Source organism: Ctenopharyngodon idella, chromosome 5 (assembly GCF_019924925.1).
Source record: "Ctenopharyngodon idella isolate HZGC_01 chromosome 5, HZGC01, whole genome shotgun sequence".
Classification (NCBI taxonomy): Eukaryota; Metazoa; Chordata; class Actinopteri; order Cypriniformes; family Xenocyprididae; genus Ctenopharyngodon; species Ctenopharyngodon idella.
This window is the reverse complement of record NC_067224.1, coordinates 23153908-23174755: the sequence shown is the minus strand read 5'-3', so window position 1 is coordinate 23174755 and position 20848 is coordinate 23153908. Positions and strand designations below refer to the sequence as shown.

At 36.8% G+C, this 20848-nt stretch overlaps 1 protein-coding gene across 4 annotated transcripts in view; it reads left to right on the top strand.

Moving 5' to 3' along the window:
* lrch2 (leucine-rich repeats and calponin homology (CH) domain containing 2) overlaps window positions 1-20848 on the top strand; it is a 75663-nt gene that overhangs the window by 14178 nt on the left and 40637 nt on the right. For all 4 annotated transcript variants that reach the window (XM_051893009.1, XM_051893008.1, XM_051893010.1 and 1 more), the window contains exons 2-7: window positions 6575-6719; window positions 7752-7878; window positions 7977-8082; window positions 8261-8397; window positions 18454-18584; window positions 20432-20519. In XM_051893009.1, coding sequence (XP_051748969.1) covers window positions 6575-6719; window positions 7752-7878; window positions 7977-8082; window positions 8261-8397; window positions 18454-18584; window positions 20432-20519 — 734 coding nt within the window. The remainder of the gene's footprint in view (window positions 1-6574; window positions 6720-7751; window positions 7879-7976; window positions 8083-8260; window positions 8398-18453; window positions 18585-20431; window positions 20520-20848) is intronic.

Below are 20848 nucleotides of genomic sequence, written 5' to 3'. Positions count from 1 at the left end.
TGTCACGTCACATTAAACAGCGCTAAAAAAAAAGTGTATTTATTTTTTTAATCTCATAATAAGATGGGCGTCATTTGAAATCTGAGACTTTGCTTCATATCAAAAGTAACAAAGCACAAAGATTACTGCAATTTATTGGATGGGAGGCGCGCTACGTTCTGTTCAATCATCAACTGAAGACAGACTAGACTAATCGATTCTTGGGATTTAAGAATCGATATCGGTTCGTAAAAATGAGAATCGATTAAAATCGAGAAATCCATATTTTTTTACCCAGCCCTATTTTAAAATGTAAACTATATTAAAATGATGTCATCTTCAGTGTAGGGCTGGTCCGAATACCATTTTTTTGAGCTTCGAAGCTCTGTAGTAATCAGCACCGAATATTCAAAGCTTCGGTGGGAGGGGGCTGAAGATAATTCTTCTCTCTAATAAAGGCATGTGTAACGAGTATATGGTGTGGCCCCTTTAAGAGCTGTGCTCCCGGTTGAGCTGTCTCGAACGACTCGAGCACCGCATGTATAGAGCTCAGGAAACTACGTCACTGCGCATTGCATTCTGGGTAGTCGCTGCCATGTTTTAGGACACGCTCAGGAGCGTACAATGACAACAAATACAAATCACCAGATGGTTCATAACACAGCCAGCGTTCACCATTCTAATTTGTTATTAACTGTATAATATAAATTTTAACATCTACCTCCACTATTTCCCAGTCTCTACAGTAGTGTCGGTGTCCTTAAGTCCCAGAATGCATTGCGTTGCTGACATCACGTTCCCGGACTCTATGCGGGTTACACGAGTTTCATGGGGAATAAAGTGCCAGTTGTGAAATGTCAGTCGCCTCCGTGAAGTCTGTCTGGTATCAATAACTCAAGCTAAGTGAGCTAACGTATCCCTATTTTCTCATTACACAATGCGTTACAGCAGGAATGGAGGAATTGCTTCAATAGTGCAAATTTAATGAAATAAATAAAGTGTGGACTGTGTATATGACGGTGTTAACTGTGACAGGAAGATTGACAGGCCAGTTTACGGTGACAGAATGCAAATGACTATGCAACAGAGCGCTATTTTTTTGATGTGGTAGTATGCACCAAAGCTTCTCTCACACACTCAAAAGTATCTATACTTTTTTGTTACAAAAATCGGCTACATTTTAGGGTATAGTCTAAGTATAGGTGAATTGGGATGGCACATTATTATGATTAATGTTAAACAGCACAACAGTTGCTTAATATTTTCATGGAAACTATGATACATTTTTTTTTTTTTTTTCAGGATTCTTTGTCTTATAGAAAGTACAAAAGAATAGCATTTAGGCTATTTGAAATAGAAATCTTGTATCAATGTTAAAGACTTGACTGTCACTTTTGAACAATTTAATGCATCCTTGCTTAATATTAGTACTAATATATTTTAAAAAAATTGTACTGACCGTCGGCGCAGATAGCGTAGTGATTAGTGTGCCGACATATGGCGTAAATGCGTTCACGGCGACCCGAGTTCGATTCCCGTCTCGAGGTCCTTCCCCCTATCTCCGCCCAGTGCTTTCCTGTCTGCTCTCTACTATCCTCTCCGAATAAAGGCACAAAAAGCTCATAAATATAACTTAAAAAAAAAAAAAAAAAATCATACTGACCCCAAGCTTTTGAACGGTAATGCAGTTCCCCCTTATGCCTGTTCCAAATACCGGCAGTGGCATTACTATAGTGTACTAAAATGTGGAGGAGTGATACTTGAAGAATCAGGCAATCAGCTGTTCATATACCATTTGAGTAGGTCCTCCATTTTGGTTATTGCGTATTTGGCCGTAGGTTAGTGTGAGTATGTGTGGATGGTGTTGAAGTTGTATGGATGTGTTAACAAACCCCAAACCTCTCCACTCCTGTTAATTAACCTGTCACTCTGTGAGTATCTATTGCTGGTTTCCATGGTAATTGAAGCATGGTGGGTCAATTAAAATTAACACCTCCCCTCACCTCACCTCACCTCACTCACTATAGTCGTGCTGAGACTGTTGCTCAAGCAAGGTTGTGTGAGAATGATTTCTGTGTATGCACTGCTTCCTGACGAACCCTACACAGCAACATTTGTGTTTATGGCGGTCTTGTCTGATCGTATTCAGAAAGAGTGAAGTTTTTACAATTCTGTTTGATGCTGCTAGTGTTGCAGAAATTACACACTTCAGCTTTAAATGAATAGTTCACCTAAAAATTAATATACTGTCATTTACTCACCCTCATGTCATTCTAAACCTGTAAGACACTTTTTTTATCTTCAGAACACAAATTAAGATATTTTTAATATTCTCTCATCATTTTAGCCAGTCCTATAGTAATCCATATCAATTGTGCAGTTCAATTCAAGGCTTCTGAAGAGACATATTTGCTTTATATAAACATTTTAATTTTATATTCACATATAAACATTAATAAATGCACACGTGTACATTGAACGCATCAAATATGGTAAACGGAAGCTTGACGCACAAGGACCAGTGAGGTTTGTTCTCATGTGCCACGCACAAATTTGAGAATGTTGATTACCTAGACATTAAATGGAAGGACAAAATGATTAGAGACAATTAGAAATATCTTCATTTGTCTTGAATTAAAGTTTTATGGGTTTGGATTTGAACAATATGAGGGCGAGAAATTGATGACAGAATTTTAATTTTTGGGTGAACTATCCCTTTTAAGCTCAAACATGCTGTCTTGATTCATCCTTTGGTTTTTGCAGTGTTTCTACACATTTCTGCAAATTGAATGTCATATTTTTGGGTTTTCACAATGAGAATTTGATCATTTCTCACCAAGGAAATTCATTGGTAGCAGCAGCAGTCAAATACAATCCATCATTTTAATGTTTCCAGTGGACAGGTTTGAGAATCTGTTGTTTAAGAGAGCAAATATAAAGAAGACGGATAAAATATACTGATGCAGCCCATTATCATATTCATGAAACACATGGGGCACTGAGTTAGCTGTGTGTGTGTGTGTGTGTGTGTGTGTGTGTGTGTGTGTGTGTCTGAAACGTGAGCCCCATCCCTCTCATGAAGACATTAAGGAAGCCTGCTGATAGCCCGTATCATCTCCATTGGCCTTAAGTCCATGCATTAAAAGCACATTGATTTCTCATTTTTGTGTGTGTGTGTGTGTGTGTGTGTGTGTGTGTGTGTGTGTGTGTGGTGGGGGTCTGGCACCTTCTGCTAAACAGCTGTGCCTCAGTCTAAGTATTGTTTGAGTGTAAAAGGCAAATCACAAAAAGAAAGAAGAAATGAAAAAAGAACAAATAAAGTGATCATAGCTGATAGATATCAAATCATGATCTGATAGCAAATACATAGAGAGCAGCAAAAAAAGGCGAGAATCATTTCCCTTCAGTGAGCTCTCTTTCATTGGTTTTGTGCCAAAAGATGCACGTGCACACACACTCGCACACAAAACCACTGCTGGAGATGCTGAGCTGATATTAGAAACGTCGCTGTCTCAAAGAATTCCCATCAATTTATCCCTCTATCGCTTCCTCGCTCACTTCTCCTATCTCTGTCCACAGTCATTTACACACACGCACACACACGTTTGTTTCACTATATTAGTGAGGACATTACATAGACTTCCACTGAGTTTATATCAGGTTAATGATATTTTTTATGGCCTAACCCAAACCTTACCCCTAAACCTACCCATCACAGAAACATGTGCAACACTAGATTTAAATAAAAACATGTTTTGGCCTATTTATAAGCCTTTTTAACTAGTGAGGACCAGTAAAATGTCCTCACTATCAGTTGTCATAATATTTTACTATATAAGTGAGGACATTTGGCTCTTAGAGGTATAGCCAAACCTGTACACACAGTTCCTCAGTCATTCTGTCTGGCTCTTTTAAGTTTCTGTTCACTCAGTCACTGACTTTCTGTCTGTCTGTCTCTAACAATCACACAGACTTGATTCCTCATACAGTCTCTGTGTGTGTGTGCTTGTGTGTAATGTGTTTGATCAGCTCTTTTCCAGTTCAGTTGATTGGGTCTCTCTCCTCCTGTATCTCTTCAAACTATAAAGTCCTCTCATAGAAACAGACAAATGTTTCTATGAGACAGGGATAGTTCACACAAAAATGTAAATTCTGTCATTTATTCCCCCTCATGACGTTCCAAACCTGTATGACTTTCTTTCTTCTGCAGAACATGAAAGAAGATATTTTGAAGAATGTTGGTAGTTAAACAGTTTTGATTATCAACGGCTGGATAGGAAACACTGAGACAATCTTCAGAAATATTTCTTTTATGTTCCACAGAAGATAGTCATACAGGTTTATTATGACATGAAGGTGAGTAAATGATAACAGAATTTACATTTTTAGGTGAACTTTCTCTAAAAAGAGGAAGAAAGGTATGATAGTTTTGAAGTTCTGTTCCTGGAACAGAATTCTAATGTGACTGAAAATGAGTTTTCATTTAACATGTTTTAAAAGCCCTATCCCTTCGCTAAAAAGTCTTTTGAAAAACCCTCCAAAAATGATCACTGGTAAAACATGTATTATAATATAATGTTTAAAAGTTTGCAGGGTGGTGTGGGCGTGGTTACAGCTAACTGGCCCGTGCTAATCAGCCAAAACATGACTCCCGACTGGACTAGCAAAAGATTTTTACTTTGTCTAGCACACGATCATATCTGAAAATTTTACCACACAGTGATAAATGTATGTATAATACTGATCTTTTTAAACGTTTGAGCGTTTGAAGTGAAAAGTGCAGTGGTGTGTAAATGTTGATAATATGCGATCTCGGTGTTGAAGCACGATTGTTAAAATAACGTGAGCCTGCTCCGCTCTCTTATCAGCCAACTGAAGGTTGTTCAAGAGGAATTTCTGAGGTGGAGTCAGCACAGTTTGGGTTGGTAACGGTTGCCAAGCAACACTGCTTCGGTCTGTAATAGTTGCCAGGCAGCACCGCTTCAGGTTGGCAACGACCGCTGCACAGTCAAATATGGTTTTTGTGGGTCTTTTTTTTGTGTGTGCTTACATCTCATTGGCTGACAAGTGCCAAGCCCATAATAGTGAATTCATTCTTCTTTGCTGGCATTTGGCCTCAAACTCCTGAAGGATGTTATATGTAACGGCCCCAAAAGAATCCTGAAATGATATCATTCCTTTTCTATTTGTTTGTCTTCTTTTTCTGTCTGCTTTGATATAGTTACAGCCTTTTATATTTCTTTCACATACACTCTTTCTCTTTTCAATTATAGAGGAAGTTGACATGATTTTTGTTCTGCATGCATGTCTGCTCCCATGGCAGCACCATGGTAATGACAAATCAGTTGTGATTGTTTGAAGGTGTTAAAATTCTGGGTATGTTTTTTTTTTTTTTTTTTCTTGTTTTTTTTGTTGTTGTTTTTTTAGTTTGAGATTGATGTCTATTTGAGACTGAGGGCTTGTTTTTTTTTTACCAGTCAAAATGGTCCCAAACGAAGCCAAAGCAAAGATCAACCATTGACTGTCTCAGAGCAACACGCATTTATAATGAATCTGTTTTTGAACAAATCATTTGAGTATGATTTAATAAGTCGCTTGTTGCCACCTAGTGGCATAATGATGTAACTGGCAGAAAGTGTCACTGAAGAACCACAGTCTCACAGTCTGTCTGAAACATGTGAATTCAGTCAAGTGCAGTGATACAAACTGTCAAACCAGTGCTGTTCGTCTCTATATCAGCTTCCTGCAGATGATTAAATCAGAGTCAAGGACCAGAGCTGTTTTGTTACTGCATTTAAGCACATATTTTCAACATGATTTTTTTCGACAGGTTTTTTCTTTTCTTTTTTTAAATTAAAAGTGAGTGGGTTACATTAATTTCACCGTTGTGAATCTCAGCTGTTTTATTGTTAGATTATTGTCACATGATCAGCAGCTTGTCACCAGAGCTTTTCACACTGCATCTGAATTAAATGTACTGCCTTGACAAATCAATAATTCCCCCATCCTGTTCTCTCTCTCTCTCTCCCATGAGTTCTGTGTGAGTGTGTGTGTGCATTTGTTTTTGTGATTTATGAGGACACAAATTTGTATAATGTCATGGGTATTACACTGGTATTACAATGTAAACATGAAATGAGAACATTTCATGAGTCCTCATATTTAAAATAGCTTTAAAAACATACTAAACAATGTTTTAGTAAAAATGCAGAATGTTTTCTGTGATGGGTAGGTTTAGGGGTAGGGGTAGTGTAGGGGGAGAGAATGTACAGTTTGTACAGTATAAAAACCATTACGCCTATGGAATGTCCTCACTAAGATAGCAAAATAAACCTGTGTGTGTGTGTGTGTGTGTTACACTGCTGCTTTGTCAATATCTGATAAGGTGAAACTCCTCCTATAGGTCAGGCTAATCAACCAATTAATTATTCAATTAATCATTCTCCCTGTAGACATTTCCTGTTTGTTTGGATGTGCAGTACACTGGCATACATAATTCGTTTTTAACTGTATCTTTCATTTGAAAATTTTCACAATAGACTTATCCACCTCGTTCAACTGACTTGGATTTATCTTTTTTTTTTTTTCTATACAGACTTATCGAAAAACCGTTTTTGTGAACTCCCTCCAGAAGTTTGTATGTTTGCACCGCTGGAGTCTTTAAACCTCTACCACAACTGCATAAAGGTCATTCCAGAGGCCATTATAAACTTACAGATGCTCACCTACCTGAACATCAGGTAATGCCCACACTCTGATGTCTCACTTCAAAATCTCATTATAATTCATCTATATCTAAAACCAGATGCCAAGATGGTCTTCATGCTATTGTTGTTTAAGCTGTAATAATGTCTTTTGAATGAAACTGCTTTTAAATCAAATTTAAGTTCTGTTCTGTTTCGTACTGTTCAAATTGTACAGTTTGGGATCAGTATTTTTTTTGTCTGCTTGGTTTGTTTGGGTTTTTTTTTTTTTTTTATACATTTTTATGCTCACTCTTTTGCTCACCAAGGCTGTGTTTATTTGATCAATAATACAGTAAAAACTAACATTGTGAAATATTATTACAATTTAAAATAACTTAAAATAAATTTTAATAATAAACTTTCTATTTAATATGTTTTAAAATGTAATGTAATCCTTCGGTTGCAAATCTCAATTTTCAGCAGCTCATTTTGTTCAGTTTTTTTTTTTTTTTAAGAAATTAATACTTTTATTCAGCAAAGATGCATTTATAATGTTGCAAAATATTTTTATTCCAAATAAATACTGTTCTTTCAAACTTTCTGATCCTGAATCCTGAAAAAAAAGAAATCATGGTTTCCAAATAAGCAGCACCACTGTTTTCACCATTGATAATAATAATCAAATCAGCATATTGGAATGATTTCTAAAGGATCATGTGACGCTGAAGACTGGAGTAATGCTGCTGAAAATTCAGCTTTATCATCAGAGGAATAAATTACATTTTATAATATATTCAAATAGAAATCAATTACTTTAAATTGTAATAATATTTCACAACATTACTGTTTTTACTGTATTGTTGATCAAAAAAAAAAAGCAGCCTTGGTGAGCAAAAGAGACTTATTCCAAACAAATCAAAAAAATCTTACCAACCCCAAACCACTGAACAGTAGTATATTATTGTCCAGCAGCTGTTGTTTTCAGTTGTTGTTGTTGTGGGGGTTTCCTTTATTAAAGAAAGTGTGAGATGTTGAATGGTGTTTATTGAAGACTATTGAAGCTAATCCTTGTTTTGACGTTTTCAGTCGAAATCAGCTGTCCGTTCTCCCCAAGTTTCTCTTCACTCTTCCTCTGAAAGTGCTTGTGGTCAGCAACAATAAACTCCTGTCTATTCCTGAGGAGATCGGAAAGGCCAAAGACCTCATGGAACTGGTCAGTATGTGGAAATACGTGTGTGATTATTGTATATGATAATGTGTGTGTTTCTGTGATGTTCGTAGATACACAGTATATGTATTTTCTATGTTCAGGACATCAGCTGTAATGAGATCCAGGTGCTTCCTGCACAGATGGGGAAACTCCTCGCGTTACGAGAGCTCAACATACGAAGAAACTGCCTACAAGTGTTACCAGATGGTATAAACATATACACAAGACAGAGAATTGTCAACAAAAGCATCATTCAGATAAAACTATAAAAGCTTCACTGGATATAAACTCAAATTCAGCACATTTAGTGTTTATGCTAGTTACAGTAATTTCTCATATCTTTAGCTTTTTCCCTTTTTTTCTTCTTTTACTCTCTTCCTCACAGAGTTGTCTGATCTGCCGTTGATCAGGCTGGATTTTTCTTGTAATAAGATCACTGAGATTCCCATATCTTACCGCAAACTTAAGGAGTTACAGCACATCGCTCTCGACAACAACCCCATGCAGTCTCCTCCCGCCCAGGTATGTCAGTACTTATTTGTTACTGTGCATCTCTTCACATGTGTGGAGCTGAAGCTGAAGATTTGCTTGATTGTTGTTACTGTCTGTTGTTAATTTCTTTTCTGTTGGCGCCATCCAGTGGCTGACATTGTGAAATACATAAGACATCAGGCAAATATATATAGGTGCTGGTCTTATAATTAGAATATCATCAAAAAGTTTATTTATTTCACTAATTCCATTCAAAAAGTGAAACTTGTATATTATATTCATTCATTACACACAGACTGATATATTTCTAATGTTTATTTCTTTTAATTTTGATGATTATAACTGACAACTAAGGAAAATCCCAAATTCAGTATCTCAGAAAATTAGAATATTGTGAAAAGGTTCAATATTGAAGACACCTGGTGCCACACTCTAATCAGCTAATTAACTCAAAACACCTGCAAAGGCCTTTAAATGGTCTCTCAGTCTAGTTCTGTAGGCTACACAATCATAAGGAAGACTGCTGACTTGACAGTTGTCCAAAAGACGACCATTGACACCTTGCACAAGGAGGGCAAGACACAAAAGGTCATTGCAAAAGAGGCTGGCTGTTCACAGAGCTCTGTGTCCAAGCACATTAATAGAGAGGCGAAGGGAAGGAAAAGATGTGGTAGAAAAAAGTGTACAAGCAATAGGGATAACCGCACCCTGGAGAGGATTGTGAAACAAAACCCATTCAAAAATGTGTGGGAGATTCACAAAGAGTGGACTGCAGCTGGAGTCAGTGTTTCAAGAACCACTACGCACAGACGTATGCAAGACATGGGTTCCAGCTGTCGCATTCCTTGTGTCAAGCCACTCTTGAACAACAGACAGCGTCAGAAGCGTCTCGCCTGGGCTAAAGACAAAAAGGACTGGACTGCTGCTGAGTGGTCTAAAGTTATGTTCTCTGATGAAAGTAAATTTTGCATTTCCTTTGGAAATCAGGGTCCCAGAGTCTGGAGGAAGAGAGGAGAGGCACACAGTCCACGTTGCTTGAGGTCAAGTGTAAAGTTTCCACAGTCAGTGATGGTTTGGGGTGCCATGTCATCTGCTGGTGTTGGTCCACTGTGTTTTCTGAGGTCCAAGGTCAACGCAACCGTATACCAGGAAGTTTTAGAGCACTTCATGCTTCCTGCTGCTGACCAACTTTATGGAGATGCAGATTTCATTTTCCAACAGGACTTGGCACCTGCACACAGTGCCAAAGCTACCAGTACCTGGTTTAAGGACCATGGTATCCCTGTTCTTAATTGGCCAGCAAACTCGCCTGACCTTAACCCCATAGAAAATCTATGGGGTATTGTGAAGAGGAAGATGCGATATGCCAGACCCAACAATGCAGAAGAGCTGAAGGCCACTATCAGAGCAACCTGGGCTCTTATAACACCTGAGCAGTGCCACAGACTGATCGACTCCATGCTACGCCGCATTGCTGCAGTAATTCATGCAAAAAGAGCCCCAACTAAGTATTGAGTGCTGTACATGCTCATACTTTTCATGTTCATACTTTTCAGTTGGCCAAGATTTCTAAAAATCCTTTCTTTGTATTGGTCTTAAGTAATATTCTAATTTTCTGAGATACTGAATTTGGGATTTTCCTTAGTTGTCAGTTATAATCATCAAAATTAAAAGAAATAAACATTTGAAATATATCAGTCTGTGTGTAATGAATGAATATAATATGCAAGTTTCACTTTTTGAATGGAATTAGTGAAATAAATCAACTTTTTGATGATATTCTAATTATATGACCAGCACCTGTACATTGGGTGCTTCTCAATTCTTATTTGTGCATCCTCGTTTCCTTTCCTCGCGTCTTACCTCCACCCCTTCAGGATACGAGGGAAGGATGCAAGGAAAAGAGGCGAAGACAGAGGAATTGAATCAAGTGAAATGATATATCCTCGCTCCCTTTATCGTCACTTCAAAGCGTCATCAGCTGCACTCGAGGGATCTGCCCATATGTTGTTAAAGTTTGGTTATTTATAAAAATTATAATAAATATTAATAAAGCAGGATGCCCCGTTGAAATACATTTCAATTATTGTAACAGATATGAAGGGGGAGGAGAATTTACACGTGCGTCAGGTTTTTCAACGAGAAAGACTTCTGCAAAGGATACACCTGTGTATCCCCACTCATGATTACTCAGGAAGCGTCCTCACTCCTCGTTCCTCGCCTCGTCGCGGTGCAATTACAGAATTGAGATTAGGGCTGAACGATTAATCGCATTTGCGATAATATCGCGATTTGACAAAATGCGATTTTTTTTTTTTTTTTAACCGCAAAGGCTGCGATTACAAGTCACGTGACACGCGAGAGTAAAGCAGTCTGCAGAGGAAGCATCAACTTGACACGCTACGCATATGCCTGGACTACAGAAAAGCACAGTTTATGTTTAATCTATCTAATATTGTGTTGTTCATACTATACAATAGAGATGGCAGAAAAGATTCTCTCTCTAACGATTCAGAGCTTAGTTTTTAACCACAGATGCGCGATGGCGCTGCTTGTGCTTTAGAAAGTTATTCTGCTTGCTTCCAATTGCTCTCTCTCTCTCTCACTCACACACACCACTCGAACCATCCACAAAATAATCTTTAATAAAGTTTGGAAAGGTTGAAACGAATGTGCACTGTGAGAAATGCGTGCTTTGCTTACGCTTGCAGTGTGTCGTCTCGTCCGCCGGTATTTTCCTTTCAAATATTCTGCGTACGCTGCCTCAGTTATGTCGTTACGTCAATTTCAAATGCTGACGCGCGCTTTGTGAAGAGTGCTCGCGCGTGTGTCTGTGCGCGATTCCGTTTAAGTGGTCCCAAATATGGGAGCATCTCAAAATGCTTTTATGACGCGAAATTAATGTAAAGACAGTCAGTTATGTCTTAAGTGATCAAACAGACAGGCCAAACCACATCTTATATTTCAAAAGAGATCTGTGCATTAGTGTGAATGTAGCTTATTAGATCTCCCGCTCTCTGTGATGTCATCATAATAATCAACAACAATAAAGCTGAGAAAGAGAAAAATCACAGCTCTTGAAAGGAAAATGTTCAGATAGTCTTAAATACTGAAAGCACTATTTGTTTATTAGGCCTACTTGTAATATGTTTTTTTTTTTTTTTTTTTTTTTTTTATTTACTAGCTTTTCCCCCAGTTTCACAGACAAGGGTTAAGCTAGTCCCAGACTAAAATGTTTGAGCTGTTTTAACTGAACGCAACTTGCACTGACATGTCTTAAAATATATGAGTGCCATTGTTTTGTCTCAACATGCACAGCAGTAATGTTTATAAAAGCTACTAGATGTCTTAATTAAACTAAGGTCTAATCCTGGCTTAATCTAAGCCCTGTCTTATATTTATTTAAAATTATTAACATGCAATTGTTTTAATTAAAATTTTTAATGTGTAATTATTTTAAAATGTACTTATAATTACATAATATTATGTAATTAAATAATAAAAAAAGAACTAATCAATAAGAAAAAAGATCAAGAATCATTTTGAAATCGGACTGCAACTCAAATCGAATCGAATCGTGAGGTGCCTAAAGTTTCCCACCCCTACAATGATTTATTGCTTGTCTTTGTTGAATAATACAGAAGACAAAGAGCTTAAAAAATAATCGCATATTAAATCGCAATCACAATATTGGTAAAAATAAATCGCAATTATTTTCCAAAATCGTTTAGCCCTAATTGAGATGTCCTTCAAGATGGCTGAGTTCTATCGGTTTCCGGGTCATAGGATGGAGGACGGAGGAGTGAGGAAACGAGGAGAGATATTGAGAAGCACCCAGTATATACAGTATCTTACCTAGAGTACCAAATAGGAATGTCCCCTCAAAAACAAACAAATAAATAAATAAAAATAAGATAAAATAAGTGCATGACACCTCTGGTCAAATAAAATGCTGTGGATATGCTTTGAGCAACAGCAAATGACATTTCATAATAATAATTATTATTATTTTATAGTCATTAAATGGGGAAAAAACAGTAGTAATGTAGCCTATGAAAACTCAAGTGGCAAGAGATTTTTTTTTTTTTTTTGATTACTGAAAGAGGTTAGAGTTGGTCCTTTTTTTTTTTTTTTAGGAGTTTTGCCTTTAGTTCATCCCTAAAAAGATGGATCACCATAAAATCTGAAAAAAAAAGTAATTTTTCAGCTTTTTAAGAGTATTTTTAATTTCTGTGCAGATGCACCAAATAACCTCACTCATTCTAGAATGATTAATTATTTCACTATTCAAGTCTTTATTCATATTACAATATATATATATATATATATATATATATAGCAGAAAAACAAAATATTTCAATGTCTTTTTTTAACATTTTGCAGCTACTTCTAAGACTAAGTTCTTGTCATGTCTATTTCCATTCAGTCATTATTTTTTTTTTTCTTTTTTTTTTTTCAAGTTCTTCTGTAGAAAAGTAATCACCAAACCTAGGGCTGTGCCTGTCAATTTGACAACCATCCCATCGGCATTGGTATGCCAGAACACGTTTTTTTGTAACTGCTGTTTTATGTTAATATTATGACACGGGTGAAGCACAAAGATTTGTTAACAAAAGAAATGATATACACTATATTGCCAAAAGTATTAGGACACCCCTCCAAATCATTGAATTCAGGTGTTCCAATCACTTCCGTGGCCACAGGTGTATAAAATCAAGCACCTAGGCATGCAGACTGCTTCTACAAACATTTGTAAAAGAATGGGTTGCTCCCAGGAGCTCAGTGAATTCAAGTGTGGTACCGTGATAGGTTGCCACCTGTGCAATAAGTCCATTTGTGAAATTTCCTCACTACTAAATATTCCACGGTCAACTGTTAGTGGTATAATAACAAAGTGGAAGCAATTGGGTACAACAGCAACTCAGCCACGAAGTGGTAGGCCACGTAAAATCACAAAGCGGGGTCAGCGCATGCTGAGGCGCACAGTGCGCAGAAGTCACCAACTTTCTGCAGAGTCAATAGCTACAGACCTCCAAACTTTGTGTGACCTTCAGATTAGCTCAAGAACAGTGTGTAGAGAGCTTCATGGAATGGGTTTCCATGGCCGAGCAGCTGCATCCAAGCCTTACATCACCAAGTGCAATGCAAAGCGTCGGATGCAGTGGTGTAAAGCACGCCGCCACTGGACTCTAGAGCAGCGGAGACGTGTTCTCTGGAGTGAGAAATCACACTTCTCTGTCTGGCAATCCGATGGATGAGTCTGGGTTTGGTGGTTGCCAGGAGAACGGTACTTGCCTGACTGCATTGTGCCAAGTGTAACGTTTGGTGGAGGGGGGATTATGGTGTGGGGTTGTTTTTCAGGGGTTGGGCTTGGCCCCTTAGTTCCAGTGAAAGGAACTCTTAATGCTTCAGCATACCAAGGCATTTTGGACAATTTCATGCTCCCAACTTTTTGGGAACAGTTTGGGAATGGCCCCTTCCTGTTCCAACATAACTGCGCACCAGTGCACAAAGCAAGGTCTATAAAGACATGGATGAGCGAGTTTGGTGTGGAGGAACTTGACTGGCCTGCACAGAGTCCTGACCTCAACCCAATAGAACACCTTTGGGATGAATTAGAGCGGAGACTGTGAGCCAGGTCTTCTCGTCCAACATCACTGCCTGACCTCACAAATGCGCTTCTAGAAGAATGGTCAAAAATTCTCATAAACACACTCCTAAATCTTGTGGAAAACCTCCCCAGAAGAGTTGAGGCTGTTATAGCTACAAAGGGTGGGCCAACTCCATATTAAACCCTACTGATTAAGAATGGAATGTCATTAAATTTCATGTGCATGTAAAGGCAGGCGTCCCAAAACTTTTGGCAATATAGTGTATTAGCAATTAAATGTTACATCACAAGCATGGAAACATTTTGTGTAGAATCAGAGAGGTACATGAGCCCATAAATTATTATACATTTATGTTATAATAATTCTAAGTTCCACTGTACATGGAACCACGTTTCTTTTCCTAAACCTTCACTAACGTCTCACCTATTTTCGCAGGGGATTATAAATGTTTCTTCCTTTCGTTCACATTTAATGACTATATTTGCATCCTTTACTGTGGTAAAGTAGAAAAACGCTGTAAGACAGATACCTTTTTACCTGTGTGTTGAATTCTATTTAACAGTTTGTGCTTGTTGGACATGGTAAAACATGTCAAGTTTATTTGTATAGCTCATTTCACACATTCCGGTAATTAGTTTAGCTTTCTTTGGAAGCGCGACATCAAATATAGCCTAAATGTCTAGCACCTGCAGAAGATAAAATTCATAAATTAGCCTCTCAACCCCCTCTCCCCTCAAAACACAGCGACCCTGTGGTGGATGGCCTTTTTCCCATCTGCCACCATCACAACCCTAACCAAACACATTTTTTGTTTCATTTGCCGGTTTGATTACTGTAAGGATCAACCCATGAGCCATCACACTGTACCCTTAAACAATGCACTTAACCCAAGTTTCTCCAGTGTTGTTCCGGCGTAGTGTCGAATTCTGTGACTCACTGAATTATGTGACACTAGCAAGGACTGTAATGACAGTAGTTTAGTTTAGTTTAGTTTAGTTTAGTTTATTGATCTATAAAGCACATTTAAAAACAACAGATGTTAAAGCCAAAGTGCTATACAAGAAAAACAGAATTAAACAATTTAAAAGACTACACAAAAACCAAAAAGGGCAAATGAAAATTTACACCCTCATTTAAAACATAAGAATACAAATATGTCTTCAAAGAGGATTTAAACCTAGAAACAGAAGGGGGAGATCTAATATGGAGAGGAAAACAATTACAAAACCTAGGAGCAGCAACCAAAAAAGCCCGGTCACCCTTAACTTTAAAGCGTGAATGAGGAACTGAAAGTAGTAATTGAGTGTATAATCTAAGGGATCTTGAAGCGGTGTATGGAGTGAGAAGATCACAAATATACTGAGGAGCAAGTCCATGCAAACCTTTAAAAGCAAACAGCTAAATTTTAAAATCAACACGGCACTTAAAGGGTTAGTTCATCCAAAAATGAAATTTCTGTCATTCATTACTCACCCTCATGCCGTTCCACACCCGCAAGACCTTCGTTCATCTTCAGAACACAAATTAAGATATTTTTCTTTTTTATCCCCCATAGAAAACAACGTAATTAGTAATTCAAGGTCCAGAAAAGTTGTAAATACATCGGTAAAATAGTCAACGTGACTACAGTGGTTCAACCTTAATGTTATGAAGTGAGGAGAATACTTTTTGTGCACAAAAACAAAATAAAAACGACATATGCGTGTGATGCTGATGCAGGAGCCGGCCAAAACTGAGCCAGCGTTCTGATGTAGGACCTGGAAGTGCTGAACGTAAACAGCGTAGGAGACTGACAGGGGAGAGACGAATTTGTTGAATAAACTTGTTATTTTTGTTTTGTTTTTGTATCAAAAATACCTTAATTTGTGTTCTGAAGAAGAACGAAGGTCTTACGAGTTTAACGACATGAGGATGAGTACTTAATGACAGAAATTTCATTTTTGGGTGAACTAACCCTTTAACCGGTAACCAGTGAAGAGAGACGAGCACAGGTAGGGTTAGGATTAGGATTGGAATTAGGAGTAGGTCGGATTAACACAATACAGCGCCTACTAGGGTCACAGAATTCGGCATAGCACCTGCTTGAAAGGAAGACACATGCTGCTGTACCTGTGTGCAGTAAATCAAATGATAAGATTCTTGATTCACAGATGGTGTGATGCAGGACATCATGTTGTTTTAATCACAGCATTAGCAGATCACTGTGTTCTGAACACTTAGATTTAATCTCATCAGCATATTGTCCTTCACGTTTGAGGAAACGACAGCTCAGATGCAAGCTGTTGATCAGGTTTTTTCCTTTCTCCCCTTCATCAGTAAAATCTTTTTACGCAAAAACAATTACGCAAAATACTATGTTTTTTTCTGTCTGATAAGCTGATTTTAAAACAAAAGATGTCAGACACGCAGTTTTGAAGCACAGCATGTTCTTTCCTTGACTGAAATTAACCTTGTTTCAAATTTGTTTGGAATGTTCTTTCTATGTTTTAGTTTTTCCTTGGAATGCAATGCTCTCAGAGACAGAGTGTGTGTGTGTGTGTGTGTGTGTGTGTGTGTGTGTGTGTGTGTGCAAGTACAGGTGCATACCAGTCACTGTTTTTTTTAAAAGAAGAGTTATGTCTGGTATTTTAGCGTATTTCAGCAAAAAAAGGTTATTTATTGTGTGAAATGCCTATAAATTCATTCTTACATAAATTGTTGCATTACACTGAATGTGAATATTTACATGAGAATAAATATTTGAATATGAAGTCTGTCTGTATGTGTTTATATATGCATTTACACTACCATTCAAAAGTTTGGGGTTGGTGAGAATTTTTTTTTTTTTTTTTTTCATTAATGTGATAACACTTTGGAATACTGTTTCTTACTTACTGCATAACTAATCAGGAATTATTGAAGAACTAATAGGTAATTCTTCATTAACACTTAAGTCACTACTGTTAACTACTAAGGAAAATGTGTTAACTAATCAGTATGTAATAGAATTTTATGATTTTGTTAAGTAACAGTTAGCTAATCAATACTTAATGAATTCTGTCATACCTCCTGAAGAACTACTATTAATTATCTACTAATTAATGTTCAAGAAATATAACTATGAAGTAACTACTAATGAACAGTCAACACAATTACATTGAATTGTGGCCCTTTCTTATTTACTAATGTTTTCAGTAGTAGTATTATGAAACTGCATTATTAACAAATACAATACATTTTATAGAGGTTTTTGCCTGTGTGGTAAATAATTGTTTTGTGAGTGTGTTCTGTAAGAAATCAACTTCGGAAAGGAACACAACCCCCACTCTAAATGCCTTGTTATAGCCAACTTGCCTCAGATTAGTTTTTATATTTCATATACAGTACTGTAAGTGTGTCTGTTTTCCTCAGCATATCACAATGCCTTATATACTGGAATTTAGTCAATGGTAATGACGTGAAAATACAGGGAACCCATTAGTAATTAATAAAGAATTAACAAATGATCCTGCAGGAATTACTTAGAACCTGAAACAGTATTCTAAAGTGAAAATACAGGGAACCCATTAGCAATTCATAAAGAATTATTAGATAATTCTGCAGTAATTACTTAGAACCTGAAACAGTATTCTAAAGTGAAGATTTAAGGGACCCATTAGTAATAATAAATAATTACCACATAATTCTGACTCCGATATATATATTGGTCAATAACAACACAAAAACTACTCAACACTGAAAAAATAACCCAAAAATGACTCAACAGCCTCATCGCAGTGTTTGGGTAAATAAATAAATAAAACATTTTATATCTGTGGTAAGTTGGATAGTTATGGCAAGACAGTGGGGGTGGGGTTTCTTTCCGAAGCTGATTTCTTACCAGAACATGGGCACAAAGTAGCTAATCCCCATACAGGCAAAAACTTCTGACAATTTGTTGTAATGAGTCTTTTTGGGAGTGCAGTACATTATGCAGCGTACAAATACATATTTAATTTCCATAATAATAATAATAATAAGTGATGGACTGTAACAAAGTAGTACAAAGTAGTTGTAATTTTACTCAAGTAATTTTGAATTGAATCATGAAATGAATCATTTTCTGTTCATTCGTAGTTACTTCATAGTTATATTTCTTGAACATTAATTAGTAGATAATTAATAGTAGTTCTTCAGGAGGTATGACAGAATTCATTAAGTATTAATTAGCTAACTGTTACTTAACATAATCATAAAATACTATTACATACTGATTAGTTAACACATCTTCCTTAGTAGTTAACAGTAGTGACTTAAGTGTTAATGAAGAATTACCTATTAGTTCTTCAATAATTCCTGATTAGTTATGCAGTAAGAAACAGTATCCTAAAGTGTTACCATTAATGTTTTTGAAAGAAGTCTGGTTTGAAGACTTTTATGGAGGCAGTAATTTATGTGCTGTTCTGTAATGTCCCATCTTGTCAGTTTTTAGTTTAAGATTCTTCTTTACTTTCAGATCTGCCTGAAGGGGAAGATCCACATCTTTAAGTATTTAAACCTGCAGGCATGTCGCCTGGATAAAAAACCAGACACACTTGACCTGCCTTCTCTGGGAAAACGCTGCTTACCTCAGCAGCTGACAGACAGGTAACTACAACTTTGTCCTCTGTTTATGGCATTGTTTGTTTTATAAATTAAAGCATTTTCAGAGCCACATGAATCATGTTGCCAACATCTGTTTGTAACTACTGTGGTATTTCCTGTTGCCCTAATGATTTACATAAAGTACAGTTACTTTTCTGCGGGTTACATTGATATGCCAGTAGGTAGCGACAGATGACTGTCTTTGTGTTGTTCACTCAACTTATTTGTTAAACTCTGATTCATTCAGGAAAGAAACAGTGGAGTGAGTCATTGAGTTGTCAATTCAACCCATTCGTTCAAAAGCACTGATTCATTTAAGAAACAAGTGACTTTCTTTGTGAGTGAGTCATTGAATAAATCATTCAAAGACTTGTTCAGAAACACTGATTCATTCAGGAATGAAACCCCTCAATGTTGCTCAGAGATGTGCAATGGTTCTGCTATGAATTAGTTTGAAGCTATTTTGTTGGTGAAGCAATTACAAAGTAACTGGCAAACTGTGTTTAAAATGTTACTCAAATTAATATACACTGCCCGGCCAAAAAAAAAAAAAAAAAAAAAAGTCGCTGTTTGGATTTTAATAGGCAAATACTTAAGAATCTATGAATGGATCATTATTAGAGTTATTATTATGTTTCTAGCATGTTATATGTTTGGCAACGGTTCTTTTAACACTTAAAGATGGAGTGTGTAGCTTTTCATTTCTTAATCAACCATGTAGGAAGACACATCATGGCCATATTCCAGGATGACAATGTCAAGATTCACCAGGGTTAAAATTGTGAAAGAATGATTCAGAGAGCATGAAGAATCATTTTCACACATGAATTGACACCTGAGTCCAGACCTTAATTTCATTGAAAGTTTTTGGGATGTGCTGGAGTAGACTTTACAGAGAACCTCTTGCATTGTCAATACAAGATCTTGACCAAAAATTGATGCACCTCTTGATGGAAATAACATCACAACATTTATTTCCATTGTGAGGTGCATCATTTTTGGTCAAGATCTTGTATTGACAATGCAGGAGGTGAGCACTCTGTAAAGTCTCCTCAAACATCCCAAAAACTTATACTGAAGGTAAAGGTCAGTGCCAATTCATGTGTGAAAATGATTCTTCATGCTCCCTCACAACAATTCTTTCACAGTTTGAGCCTGATGAATCTTGACCTTGTCATCCTGGAATATGGCCATGATTTATGATTCATAATACATGGTTATTTAAGAAATGAAAAGCTACTCACTCCATCTTTTAGGGTTAGAAGAACTGTTGCCAAACATATAACATGCTAGAAACATAATAATCACTGTAATAATGATCCATCCATTGACTCTTAAGTATTTGCCTGTTAAAATCCAAACAGCGACTTTTTTTTTTTTTTTTTTTTGGCCGGGCAGTGTATTAATATTAAAGTTATTCAATACCTATTCCACAATAAATCCTTTTTTTTTTTTTTTTTTTTTGCTTTTCAGAAGATAAAAAATCAGTTGAATTAGAGATTTTTGTAATCTGTCTGTACAAAGTTTTAGCATTTTTTTTTTCCTCAGTAACTTGCTATAACTGCTAGTTATCATTGCTACTTCAGTTGTAATGTGACGACTTTTTAGTAGTAATGAAGGCTTGTATCTTTTAAACTATCAGTGGTAGCTCACAAATCTGTGGTGTAAGAAAGTCATTTCACACAGAAGAGGATCTTTGGGACACATAATTTACATAAAAGTGTTGTCTTTCATGTGTGATATTGTTTCATTATTTCATTGAATTTATCCTCATCCAACTGTCAGTGTAGTATAGGGAAATTATGTCTATTTGTCTCTTTGTTTACATGAATATGTGTTTGTTTGTGTAGTATGGAAGATTTCTATCCCAGTAAAAACCATGGCCCTGACTCAGGTATTGGCAGTGACAACGGTGACAAAAGACTGTCGACTACAGAGGTAAACACACCCATTAGTCGTACGCATGTATAGTTAAGTACTGCAAACGGCTCTAAATATTGAGGTTTTTCACTTAACACAAAATAGAAAAAAGTTTTGAATTAATTCTGCCTGATAGTCCAAACAGTAGACACTGATGTGGGGGGAGGGGGATTAACGTTGGAATTATCGTAAATACGAGTTGCCTAGGTAAAAATTGCACATGAACTCAGAATCACAACTTCAGAAGTGGGAATTATCAAATTTCCAAAAGCAAGTGAAGGCAGAATTAGCTCATAATTAGGTGGGTCGGGCACACCTGTGGAACTTGACCTGACTAGGATGTTCAA